This window comes from Bombina bombina, chromosome 2, assembly GCF_027579735.1.
Source record: "Bombina bombina isolate aBomBom1 chromosome 2, aBomBom1.pri, whole genome shotgun sequence".
Classification (NCBI taxonomy): Eukaryota; Metazoa; Chordata; class Amphibia; order Anura; family Bombinatoridae; genus Bombina; species Bombina bombina.
In genome coordinates, this window is record NC_069500.1 from 1,303,823,256 (window position 1) to 1,303,837,788 (window position 14,533).

The 14,533-nt window shown below is 39.7% G+C and overlaps 1 protein-coding gene across 1 annotated transcript in view; it reads right to left on the reverse strand.

Annotated features, from left to right (window-relative positions):
• The window catches only part of OTOP1 (otopetrin 1), a 231,884-nt gene that overhangs the window by 32,386 nt on the left and 184,965 nt on the right, over positions 1-14,533 (reverse strand). The window contains exon 4 of the mRNA XM_053700296.1: positions 4,144-4,274. Coding sequence (XP_053556271.1) covers positions 4,144-4,274 — 131 coding nt within the window. The remainder of the gene's footprint in view (positions 1-4,143; positions 4,275-14,533) is intronic.

Consider the following 14,533-nt stretch of genomic DNA (forward strand, 5'->3'; position numbering starts at 1 on the left):
GGGCAAGGAGTCCACGTCTGGTTTCCCCCATCACCCATAGGGAGACTTCCCCAGGGTCATAATAATTTGCATACAAAGAGAGAAGCGCTCTACCAGGAACGAACAACAGCTCAGTGGCTTGTTCTATGGCGATTTACCACCCGGAAGCAGCCTCTTTTAGACCAGTGTGCTTTTCACAGAAGAAAACTTTCCTGAAGTATATCAGTCTGATCCCGCCAAGTATGGTCAGTCCAGCCCCGAAATACCAGGCAATTCTCCTCTGAACAAGGAACATGACAACCCCAGACGATCGTTTCGGCCTCCTATGGGCCTCATCAGTGAGGTGCAGCCACATTCCTCTAAGCACACTGGGCAAGGAGTCCACGTCTGGTTTCCCCCATCACCCATAGGGAGACTTCCCCAGGGTCATAATAATTTGCATACAAAGAGAGAAGCGCTCTACCAGGAACGAACAACAGCTCAGTGGCTTGTTCTATGGCGATTTACCACCCGGAAGCAGCCTCTTTTAGACCAGTGTGCTTTTCACAGAAGAAAACTTTCCTGAAGTATATCAGTCTGATCCCGCCAAGTATGGTCAGTCCAGCCCCGAAATACCAGGCAATTCTCCTCTGAACAAGGAACATGACAACCCCAGACGATCGTTTCGGCCTCCTATGGGCCTTGTCAGTGAGGTGCAGCCACATTCCTCTAAGCACACTGGGCAAGGAGTCCACGTCTGGTTTCCCCCATCACCCATAGGGAGACTTCCCCAGGGTCATAATAATTTGCATACAAAGAGAGAAGCGCTCTACCAGGAACGAACAACAGCTCAGTGGCTTGTTCTATGGCGATTTACCACCCGGAAGCAGCCTCTTTTAGACCAGTGTGCTTTTCACAGAAGAAAACTTTCCTGAAGTATATCAGTCTGATCCCGCCAAGTATGGTCAGTCCAGCCCCGAAATACCAGGCAATTCTCCTCTGAACAAGGAACATGACAACCCCAGACGATCGTTTCGGCCTCCTATGGGCCTCGTCAGTGAGGTGCAGCCACATTCCTCTAAGCACACTGGGCAAGGAGTCCACGTCTGGTTTCCCCCATCACCCATAGGGAGACTTCCCCAGGGTCATAATAATTTGCATACAAAGAGAGAAGCGCTCTACCAGGAACGAACAACAGCTCAGTGGCTTGTTCTATGGTTTCGTTATTTGTATAAGTCGACAGAGAAGCTGTCACAACCTATATACATCCCAGAGGTAAAAAAGGGGTCTACATAGTATTACAGGTCTGACAGTGAACCCTAATACTGAAGCGATTTGTTGCCTAGCATTAATCACTGATGCTTTACCCATAGATTAACACGAAAACCGCCACATCTCTCTTTATATATGTATGGTGTAAGTGCTATATGCATAACTCACACGTTGCATATCGATTTGCTTGGTTGATGATGTCAATAAGTTTGTACAGAAGCCGTTTTTTGTTGATATGTGCTATACTGTGAATAAGGTGAATAAGTTCAGTGAGATTTTGCTGAAGCCGTTTTTACTTAATATGTGCATTTTAACTATACTGTCTATGATACTGGCTGGTACTTTCATTTTAGACCTTGCTAAATGATGACAATTGCTGATAATGGTAAGTTGAATGCAATTTACATTTGTTGTATATATGCATACAGCCCTATATGTTTAGAAATACACTTATCTTTATTTGTATACACTTGTAACCAGGCAACTGTTGTTGGGTTGTCATGGTGACACAGTTTTGGCGCAATTTTTTAATTAATTGGGGGTGGAACTTAGCATATTTAAGTTGCACTGAAATATTTTTTTCACTTGAAGAGAGGAAAGAAAAACGCTGAGTCCCAAAGTATATCCATGGTTTATTGGATACAGGCCTACAAGTAAATCAAGGTAAGCCCTTTAGTCTGACGTGTTTCACGCATGCGTACATGCGCTTCATCAGAGATTTTTTCACTGTCTGGTCTGAGGAAGGGGTCTGCGAACCCCGAAACGTTACAACAGAATAAATAACATTTTATTTATCTAAATACAGTGAGTGAAGTCCCCGCTTTGTACATATATATATATATATATATATATATATATATATATATATATATATATATATATACAGGTAGCCCTCAGTTTACGCTGGGGTTAGGTTCCAGAAGGAATGGTTGTAAATCGAAACCGTTGTAAATTGAAACCCAGTTTATAATGTAAGTCAATGGGAAGTGAGGGAGATAGGTTCCAGGCCCCTCTCAAAATTGTCATAAGTAACACCTAATACATTATTTTTAAAGCTTTGAAATGAATACTTTAAATGATAAACAGCATTATAAACTTAATAAAATAATCACACAACACAGAATATATAATTAAACTAAGTTAAATGAACAAAAACATTTGCTAAACAGCATTATAAACCTAATGAAATAATCACACAACACAGACTTCACTTGCATTTTTCTGCAAACAGTTCTTTCTATGCATTCCAATCTGGACTGATTTATAGACAGGAAGATCTTGTTCCTTTGAAATCTGCTCGATAGCTCAGGTCTGGTTAAACTGATTAATTTCAGCTTGCTTGGCTTTGCTGCAACACAAGCAGACAGCTCCACCTACTGGCTATTTTAATAAATGCACTGCTTCTCAATGCTTTTCAATAGCAGTCACATGACTGGAAAAAAAGGTTGTTATTCTGAAACGGTGTAAATTGAACCGTTGTTAAACGAGGGCCACCTGTATATATATATATACACACACATTATATATACACAGTATATATATACACGTTGATTGGAGTAGCCGTGTTAGTCCAGAGATTTAGATATCAAAATAACAAGAGTATTGCATTGAGCAATGATACTTTTTTTATTGGACTAACTATACATTTATAAGATGACAAGCTTTCAGAAGAGTTCCTTCCTTTATCAAGTCTGAAGCAATACCCTTCAGGTATTGCTTCAGACTTGATAAAGGAAGGATAAAGGAAGGAACTCTTCCGAAAGCTTGTCATCTTATAAATGTATAGTTAGTCCAATAAATAAGTATCATTGCTCAATGCAATACTCTTGTTATTTTGATATATATATATATATATATATATATATATATATATATATATATATATATATATATATATATATATATATATATATATATATATATACTGTATATATATATGTGTGTGTGAATGTGTTTATGTGTAAAACAGGGTCCAAGAGAGGCCTTTTTAGTTTCTTCCCCTGATTTCCCCCATTAATTTCTACTTTATATTTTGGGGGGGTCCAAGAAAGACCAATGATAATTATCAGGGGGACCCCTTTAATTATAACTGTTGATATATTTACAGGGCATAGTCCATCATCTCATTAAGAAAATGTGAGGTTTGTCATGCTGTAATCTAAGAGGTATTTGTATGAATTACTATTGCAATGTAGCATATTGTGCAATGTACCCTTGATGTATTTCTTCATATGTTATTTTGAGATTGTTTGGAAATGACTGTTCATATGTACTACTTGTTTAAAAAAAACAGTTTTTTTTAGCTGGCATCTTTAGCACTGCAAATTTTATACATAAAGGGCTAGATTACGAGTGGAGCACAGTTCGAGTTCCAGTTCTACGCAAGCAAAAAGGGGTTTACCGTGGCTGTTTGCTCACATCGGGTTTTTTGCTCATATTACAAGTTGAAAGTAAATGTGATCGCTTGAGTGCAACTAAAGTTAACGCTTGTCGGGTTAGCACATCTTCAGCTTTTACACTCGTCGGGATAGCGAGCAAGTGAAAAAATGGTTTACTTTCAACTTGAAATACAAGCACAACCCGACGTACACAAAAAGCTTACTTCTAGTGGAGCTAACGCTCGAGCAGGAGCATTAAATACTGCTCCGCTTGTAATCTGGCACAAAGTGATTTCTATTGGGTGCTCAATAAAGGCAAAAAAAAATTTTCAGAGGTTAAAGTTATAGAATTTTAGAGACAAAATATTTTAGAAAAGCGATAAATAAGTGGGATTTTGTAAGGTTATCACAATAGCCCATTCGATAACCATTGGAAAGTCATTAAAGCGGCTTGTAAATGAGGCCAGCGTGTCTTGACATGTAAGGAACTATATCATATACTTCTTCCCTTTTATCTCAATTTTACTGTTCTTACCCATTGTTATATTAGAAAAGCCAAGTGTGATCAGCCTTTCCTTGTGCTCATTTAGCTGGTGCTTTGACTCGGTCAGTATTCCATTGGCCCAGAGAAGGAGGTTTGTAAACACAGCATGGATCAAGCCAAACCTATAATGTATACAGAAACATACATAAATAAATGTAAACATGCACAAGCCTGTGCACACATTTGAAAATTATTATTATCCCTGAACCTGAAAGGGACATGCCACCCACATTTTTTCTTTTATGATTTTGAAAGAGAATGCAATGTTAAACGTCTTTCTAATTTACTTCTATTATCTAATTTGTTTTATTCTCTTGATATTCTTTGATGAAAATCATATCTAGATATGCTCACTAGCTGCTGATTGGTTGCTGCACATAGAAGCGTCATGTGATTGGCTCACCATGTACATTGCTTTTTCTTCAAATAAGGATATTTAAAAAATGAAGCAAAATAAATTATGGAAGTAAATTGTAATGTTGTTTAAATTTCTATTCTCTATCTGAATCATGAAAGAAAGATTTTGGGTTTAGTGGCCCTTGAACTATAAAGCATCCCTGTGTTAAAGAGACATTAATTGTAATAACAAGACTTTCATACAGGCTTGCAATAAATGAACATACCAGTCAAACATAACACATTTCTAAAAGTATTAAAGGCTGTGCATAATTATGGATGATTTATATATTGCAATCTTAAGGTGTCTTATGTCCCTTTAAACTGACAATAGAATTATTAAGATTGTAAAATGATAAAGGGTGAGTCCAGTTCCAAAGAGACTAAAGTCTATAGGTCACTGAAAAGGGTTCAACTACTTTTGTTAAAACCGATATTTAGTCATGAATTGCATTAGGAATGCTTCATAAAACATTTACCCTAAATGTGAGGAATAAAGAAATGAATGATGATAAAGCATTAGTATCTATCACATGCTAAACCTAAGGACTGGAGCCCATAATGTAGCTCCCAGTCTTTTTAAACTAGCCCTTATCCCTCACAATTCATCACTATTAGCAACACACATTACACTTCAGGTCCATTAATGTAGCGTAGTTCCTTAGAATATAGTTATGAAGCTGCGGAAAATAACAATTAGTATTACTTGTCCTATAAAAATGGCTTTATTTCTTTAATTGGTGAATTGAACATCCCAAATGTATTTAACAAACATTTGAAAACAAAATCCACTTTTCCACTCTCATTGAAAAAAGTTGGACACCCTTGTGTTTGAAGATTTTGTAAGTATCATGATTACAACTTTTTACTGATATACAAGTGGTTGAATAGCTAGTACCGTTCAGAGAAATAACTGACCATGATTTATGGATACATTACATATGACTTAAACCCCATATGTTAGTCATGTACACGCCATATTATTCTAAATGTGTGGAGTAATTAGAGACAAACACACAAGTTATTTTAAAGACATCTGACATTGTTTAACCCCTTCACCCAGATCAGCATAGTTCTATGACATGCAGTAGAAGTGCCAGTGTAGCGCATAACATAGAAGTACGTCAATCCTGCCTGTAGCCCTAGAAATCTCGGTTGTCACTTCTGGAAACCGAGACTTGCTGTTTCTTGGCTGCAGGCAACTGTCTTCATATCGTAAGGGAGCACTGACAGTTTATGCAAAATTGTAGGCACCCCTGACTAAATAACATTTGTTTATTTTCAAAAGAACAACCTCTGCAGTAAACAAATGTAAACTTTTTATATTTCTGCAAATTGTAATAGAAATATAATGCATTTATTTTTTAATCCATAGCGTAACCGATAACTTCCTCCACCCCCTTACATTTGTGGCTGCAGTTAGTCAGTGACGTATGGAGCGGTCCCACAAGCTCTCTATATAGAGAGGAATGCACGCTCACAAGAAAGGAGCCCCTGGGAGTGCGGAGTAACGGGAAGGGGCCATGACCTTTGGAGGAATAGGCCTGATTCTTTCTAATTGGGTATCATGGTAAAGTGGGTGGTGCTAGCACGCGCCACAGCGTACTTAAGAAAAGAGCGGTAAAGTCAAGTATTCAACTTGACAGAAAATTGTTTTTGAAAGTGCTGTTTGTTTACTATCTGCTATTGTCATGGCGCAGTTGTATGCCCTATTAGGGCAGCTTAAGGAAGCAGCTGAAAAAAGGGGCCCTACCTGGCTCGAAGAAAAGCTTTGTGTATTGTTGGTCCCAGACTCCGGTGAGATGGCGGTTCAGGCTCCGGTATCACCCAGACCGGTAAGGCGTTCCAGGCCTCCGGTTCGTTTGGATCCGGATACGGAAGGAAGTACCGGTGGTCATCGGAGATCCAGCCCCAGTCCGGGGGTGAAGTTGTCATCAAAGAAGAGAACAGGTGCAGGTTCCGGGAGTCGGCAGGCGGAAGCGGAGACTAGCCGGCCTGGTATAGCAGCTAACATTGACGTTTTCGATCCGGAACAAGAGATTGTTTCGACTAAAGAGGGTGATTCTTTGCCGCAGGGTAAGATGGCCGTTTCAGGCCAAAAAGAATCTATTAAGGGGAAGAGACAAGTTAAAAAAGTAGACGGCTCATTGAGGCCTAGTTTAGTAAGGGTGGGTAATGAGCAAGAGGATAACGCTAGGTCAGTGGGGGTAGTGGAAAGACAGAGAGTGGAGGTTAGAAGGGAACTAAGGGAGCCCAGCGCTTCAGTTGTATCTCATGTGGTAGAAGCGCAAATACATGAAGTACCAAAGACGGCCCAAGTTATTAGGCCTGGTAGTAGTTTTGAGGGTCATACTTTGCAAGTGATTGATGATAGAGCTAGGGGAGATTATTTAATAGGGATTCAGCCTGAAAGGGAAGTTGATGCTGGCGGGGAGGATTTAACTTTATACTTAGATTCCTCTGAGGAGGATTTTATACCTCCTTCTCCTCGTGTGGTTGGTCCTCCTTGCCAGTTTAGGCCAGCGATTAGGGCATAGAGTGATTTAATCTTAAGAGGTGAGATTAGGAATTTGAGGGGTGGGAATGTTGTTGAAAATTTGCTTGTGTCTAATAATCCTTATCTTTCAGAAGGGAATGAAAATGGGTCATGGCCTGAGAATCCTCCTGGTTTTCTGGTGGTGGGTGATGACGGCCTGAGTGGGGAGGCTTATGGCCTGCAGGATTCTTGGACGGATCATATCAGGCTTGATATAGAGGACGGCGTTCCTATTTCAGGACGTTCTGATTCAAGGGGAGATGAAGCAGGGGTGAGTATGGCCAGTAATCTTAATTTGGGCCAAAAAGGGGATTTGAGAAGGGGTCAGAGTACTGCATTTAATAGTCTGTTTAGTTCTGTCCAAACAGGTCTGGGAATGGTTGAATACAATGTAGAGGTAGACAGCGGAAGAGGTAAGGGGATTCAAGGGTAGCAGTGTCTGGGGCTACAGCTCCTAAGAAGGGTAGAAGGGTTTTGGATGACAGTGGTTTGGGTATGTCTATGGCTAGGAGGGGTGTTGGGTTATGGGCGCCATCGGGGGGTTTGTCACATGTTTCTGTTTTACAGGCTGAAGGTCATCAGGAGTTGGCTAGTACGGAATCTAGGGCTTCTGGGTTCCTGATTAAGGAGAAGACCACAGCTGCATCTCAAGTGGATCAGTCCCCAGCGGCGCAGGATTCTAGAACAGGTAATGGGGGAGTTGGTACTGGGGAATTGAATGTTGAAAAAGTTGGGGCGAATGTTGATTCTATATCAGTAACTGTTGTGGCGGGCTAAAGGGAATTGTTAGCTAATTTAGAAGGTGCTAAGGTAACTGGAGGAGTCGCCAATTCTTGGGTTCCTCCTGGGTCGTCATTGGCAAATATTACAGTTGGGGGTCCTGTTGAGGTCAGTAAAGGTTCAGGGTTGTCAACACAGACACAGGCAGTTGAGTTGCCCCTTGCAAAAGTGGTCAACATTGAAAATAAAGGGTCAGGGGGCCCGGAGCTTAAAATTGCTGATACGGCTCTGTCTAGGTCTTGTTTGTGTTCTATTGGACCTTTAGGCATGCATTTTTTGAGTTAAGGGAAAAGATCTGGAAGCGTGATTTTATTGAGCTATTTTCTCTTTTACCGCTTGACCAATCTTTTCAAATACCTGAGGATTCAAAGAAGGATGCGTCTAAAAAGGAGGAAGAGGAGAGGAAAAAACAGTACAGGAAACTACCAAAAACTTTTACTAATTGGTTCCAGGCCTTTGTTATTTATGCCAGCGTGTTCGCTGGTAAGTTTCCAGATCAGGGAGCAGCCCTATTTTGTTACTTAGATGAAGTTGCAGCTGCTCAAAGAACATATGGGGGTATGGCATGGTGGTTTTATGATGAGCAATTTCGACAACGTTTGTCGGTCAAGCCTGAGATGAAATGGGACGATCGGGATATGGGGCTTTGGCTCAAGATAATGACTCCATTAAGGTCTTCGCAGCCTTTTTCGTGGGGTCACCGGCAGCAGTTAAAAACGGTTTCTGCTTCGCTTTCAATGAGAAAGGTTGCAAATGGGGATCATCTTGTAAATTTAGGCATGAGTGTTCGGGGTGCGGGGGTGCTCACCCATTTTCCAAGTGTTTCAGAAAGAACAAATTGGGTGGAGCCCAAGAGTTGCCTGAAAAAGGGAGTAACGCTGGTGAGGTTAAGCGGGATGGAGCTGTGGCTCGTACTCTACGCTAAACAAAGGGGTTGTAGGGAAAAAACATAATTTATGTAAGAACTTACCTGATAAATTCATTTCTTTCATATTAGCAAGAGTCCATGAGCTAGTGACGTATGGGATATACATTCCTACCAGGAGGGGCAAAGTTTCCCAAACCTTAAAATGCCTATAAATACACCCCTCACCACACCCACAATTCAGTTTAACGAATAGCCAAGAAGTGGGGTGATAAGAAAAAAGTGCGAAAGCATATAAAATAAGGAATTGGAATAATTGAGCTTTATACAAAAAAATCAAAACCACCACAAAAAAGGGCGGGCCTCATGGACTCTTGCTAATATGAAAGAAATTAAGTTCTTACATAAATTATGTTTTCTTTCATGTAATTAGCAAGAGTCCATGAGCTAGTGACGTATGGGATAATGATTACCCAAGATGTGGATCTTTCCACACAAGAGTCACTAGAGAGGGAGGGATAAATAAAGACAGCCAATTCCTGCTGAAAATAATCCACACCCAGAATAAAATTTTAATGAAAAAACATAAGCAGAAGATTCAAACTGAAACCACTGCCTGAAGTATGTTTCTACCAAAAACTGCTTCAGAAGAAGAAAACACATCAAAATGGTAGAATTTAGTAAAAGTATGCAAAGAGGACCAAGTTGCTGTTTTGCAAATCTGATCAACCGAAGCTTCATTCTTAAACGCCCAGGAAGTAGAAACTGACATAGTAGAATGAGCTGTAATCCTTTGAGGCGGAGTGTTACCCGACTCAACATAGGCATGATGAAATAAAGATTTCAACCAAGATGCCAAAGAAATGGCAGAAGCTTTCTGGTCTTTTCTAGAACCGGAAAGATGACAAATAGACTAGAAGTCTTTCGGAAAGACTTAGTAGCTTCAACATAATATTACAAAGCTCTAACAGCATCCAAAGAATGCAATGATTTCTCCTTAGAATTCATAGGATTAGGACATAATGAAAGAACCACAATTTCTCTACTAATGTTGTTAGAATTCACAACCTTAGGTAAAAAATTCAAAAGAAGTTCGCAGCACCGCCTTATCCTGATGCAAAATCAGAAAAGGAGACTCACAAAAAAGAGTAGATAATTCAGAGACTCTTCTGGCAGAAGAGATGGCCAAAAGAAACAAAACTTTCCAAGAAAGTAATATAACGACCAAAGAATGCATGGGTTCAAAAGGAGAAGCTTGAAGAGCCCCCAGAACCAAATTCAAACTCCAAAGAGGAGAAATTGACTTAATGACAGGTTTTATACGAACCAAAGCTTGTACAAAACAATGAATATCAGGAAGATTAGCAATCCTTCTGTGAAAAAGAACAGAAAGAGCAGAGATTTGTCTTTCAAGAAACTTGCGGACAAACCTTTATCTAAACCATCCTGAAGAAATATAAGTCTTCCAGACTCTATAATATATCTCTCTAGATACAGATTTACGAGCCTGTCACATAGTATCAATCACAGAGTCAGAGAAACCTCTTTGACCAAGAATCAAGCGTTCAAACTCCACACCTTAAAATTAAGGTTTTGAGATCCTGATGGAAAAAAGAACCTTGAGACAGAAAGACTGGTCTTAACGGAAGAGTCCACAGCTGGCAAGAGGCCACCCGGACAAGATCCGCATACCAAAACCTGTGAGGCCATGCTGGAGCTACCAGCAGGACAAACGAGCATTCCTTTAGAATATTAGAGAATACCCTTGGAAGAAGAACTAGAGGCGGAAAGATATAGGCAGGATGACACTTGTAAGGAAGAGATAATGCATCCACTGCCTCCGCCCGAGGATCCCTGGATCCGGACAGATACCAGGGAAGTTTCTTGTTTAGATGAGAAGCCATCAGATCTATTTCTGAGAGTTCCCACATTTGAACAATCTGAGGAAATACCTCTGGGTGAAGACCATTCGCCCAGGTACAACGTTTGGCGACTGAGATAATCCGCTTTCCAATTGTCCATACCTGGGATATGAACCGCAGAGATTAGACAGGAGCTGGATTCCGCCCAAACCAAAATTTGAGATACTTCTTTCATAGCCAGAGGACTGTGAGTCCCTCCTTGATGATTGATGTATGCCACAGTTGTGACATTGTCTATCTGAAAACAAATGAACAACTCTCTCTTCAGAAGAGGCCAAGACTGAAGAGCTCTGAAATTGCACAGAGATCCAAAATATTGATCGGAAATCTCACCTCCTGAGATTCCCAAACCCCTTGTGCCGTCAGATACCCCCACACAGCTCCCCAACCTGTAAGACTTGCATCTGTTGAGATTATAGTCCAGGTCGGAAGAACAAAGAAGCCCCCTGAACTAAACGATGGTGATCTGCCCACCATGTCAGAGAGTGTCGTATAATCGGTTTAAAGATATTAATTGAGATATCTTTGAGTAATCCCTGCACCATTGGTTCAGCATACAGAGCTGAAGAGGTCGCATGTGAAAACGAGCAAAGGAGATCGTATCTGATGCGGCAGTCCTAAGACCTAAAATTTCCATGCATAAGGCTACCAAAGGGAATGATTGTGACTGAAGGTTTTGACAAGCTGATATCAATGTTAAACTTCTCTTGTCTGACAAGGACAGAGTCATAGACACTGAATCTATTCTAGAAAAATAAAAAGGTTACACTTGTCTGAGGAATCAATGAACTGATTGGTAAATTGATCCTCCAACCATGAACTTGAAGAAACAACACAAGTCGATTCGTATGAGATTCTTCGAAAATGAGAAGACTGAGCAAGTACCCAGATATTGTCCAATAAGGAAATACCAAAAAACCCTGTTCTCTGATTACAGAAAGAAGGGCACCGAGAACCATTGAAAAAAATTCTTGGAACTGAGGCTAGGCCAAATGGTAGAGCCACAAAACTGGTAATGCTTGTCTAAAAAGAGAATCTCAGACACTAAAAGTGATCTGGATGAATCGGAATATGTAGATACACATCCTGTAAATCTATTGTAGACATATAATGCCCTTGCTAAACAAATGGCAGGACAGTCCTACAGTAACCATCTTGAATGTTGGTATCCTTACATAACGATTCAATATTGATAGATCCGGAACTGGTCTGAAGGAATTGACCTTCTTTGGTACAATGAAGAGATAAAATAAAACCCCAGCCCCTGTTCCAGAACTGGAACTGGCATAATTACTCCAGCCAACTCTAGATCTGAAACACATTTCAGAAATGCTGAGCCTTTGCTGTGTTAACTGGGACACGGGAAAGAAAAAAAAAAATCTCTTAGCAGGAGGCCTTAACTGAATCCAATTCTGTACCTTTCTGAAACAATGTTCTGAAACCAGAAATTGAGAACGGAATTGATCAAAATTTCTTTGAAGAAAACGAAATCTGCCCCATACCAGCTGAGCTGGAATAAGGTCCGCACCTTCATGGGTACTTAGGAGCTGGCTATAGGTTTTCTAAAAGGCTTGGATATATTCCAAACTGGAAATAGTTTCCAAACTGATACCGCTCCTGAGAATGAAGGATCAGGCTTTTGTTCCTTATTGTGAGGAAAGGAACAAAATGATTATTAGACCTAAATTTACCTTAGATTTTTTATCCTTTGGAAAAAAAGTTCCCTTCCTTCCAGAAACAGTTGAAATAATAATTTATTACCCTGGAAAGAAAGGGAAAGCAAAGTTGACTTAGAAGACATATCAGTATTCCAAGTTTAATCCATAAAGCTTTTCTAGCTAAAATAGCTAGAGACATATACCTGACATCAACTCTAATGATATCACCAATAAAATTATTAGCATGTTATAGAATAATAATAATGCTATAAAATTATGATCTGTTACTTGTTGCGCTAAAGCTTCTAACCAAAAAGTTGAAGCTGCAGCAACATCCGCTAAAAATATAGCAAGTCTAAGAAGATTACCTGAACATAAGTAAGCTTTTCTTAGAAAGGAATCAATTTTCCTATCTAAAGGATCCTTAAATGAATTACTATCTGCCGTAGGAATAGTAGCACATTTAGCAGGAGTAGAGACAGCCCCATAACCTTAGGGATTTCGTCCCAAAAAAACTCTAATCTGTCAGATGGCACAGGATATAATTGCTTAAACGTTTAGAAGGAGTAAAAGAATTACCCAAATTATTCCATTCCCTGGAAATTACTTCAGAAATAGCATCAGGGAGATTAAACACTTCTGGAATAACTACAGGAGATTTAAAAACCTTATTTAAACGTTTAGATTTAGAATCAAGAGGACCAGAATCCTCTATTTCTAATGCAATTAATACTTCTTTAAATACAGAACGAATAAATTCCATCTTGAACAAATACAAAGATTTATCAGCATCAACCTCTGAGACAGAAACCTCTGAACCAGAAGAACCATTATCAGTATCAGAATGATGATGTTCATTTAAAAATTCATCTGAAAAAAGAGAAGTTTTAAAAGACTTTTATGTAAACTAGAAGGAGAAATAACAGACATAGCCTTCTTAATGGATTTAAAAAATAAAATCTCTTATGTTTATCAGGAACACTCTGAAAATTAGATGTTGACGGAACAGCAACAGGTAATGTAACAGTACTAAAGGAAATTTATCTGCATTAATAAGTTTGTCATGACATGCAATACAAACAACAGCTGGAGAAACAGATACCAAAAATTATAGCAGATACACTTAGCTTGGTAGCTCCAGCAGTAGACAGCGATTTTCCTGTAGTATCTTCTGACTCAGATGCAACGTGAGACATCTTGCAATATGTAAGAGAAAAAACAACATATAAAGCAAAATTGATCAAATTCCTTAAATGACAGTTTCAGGAATGGGAAAAAATGCCAAAGAACAAGCTTCTAGCAACCAGAAGCACTGAAAAAATAAGACTTAAATAATGTGGAGACAAAAGCGACGCCCTTATTTTTTAGCGCCAAATAAGACGCCCACATTATTTGGCGCCTAAATGCTTTTGGCGCCAAAAATGACGCCACATCCGGAACGCCGACATTTTTGGCGCAAAATAACGTCAAAAAATGACGCAACTTCCGGCGACACGTATGACGCCGGAAACGGAAAATAATTTTTGCGCCAAAAAAGTCCGCGCCAAGAATGACGCAATAAAATGAAGCATTTTCAGCCCCCGCGAGCCTAACAGCCCACAGGAAAAAAAGAGTCAAATTTTTGAAGGTAAGAAAAAATGATTAATTCAAATGCATTATCCCAAATATGAAACTGACTGTCTGAAAAATAAGGAAAGTTGAACATTCTGAGTCAAGGCAAATAAATGTTTGAATACATATATTTAGAACTTTATAAACAAAGTGCCCAACCATAGCTTAGAGTGTCACAGAAAATAAGATTTACTTACCCCAGGACACTCATCTACATGTTTGTAGAAAGCCAAACCAGTACTGAAACGAGAATCAGCAGAGGTAATGGTATATATAAGAGTATATCGTCGATCTGAAAAGGGAGGTAAGAGATGAATCTCTACGACCGATAACAGAGAACCTATGAAATAGACCCCGTAGAAGGAGATCACTGCATTCAAATAGGCAATACTCTCCTCACATCCCTCTGACATTCACTGCACGCTGAGAGGAAAACCGGGCTCCAACTTGCTGCGGAGCGCATATCAACGTAGAATCTAGCACAAACTTACTTCACCACCTCCATCGGAGGCAAAGTTTGTAAAACTGAATTGTGGGTGTGGTGAGGGGTGTATTTATAGGCATTTTAAGGTTTGGGAAACTTTGCCCCTCCTGGTAGGAATGTATATCCCAT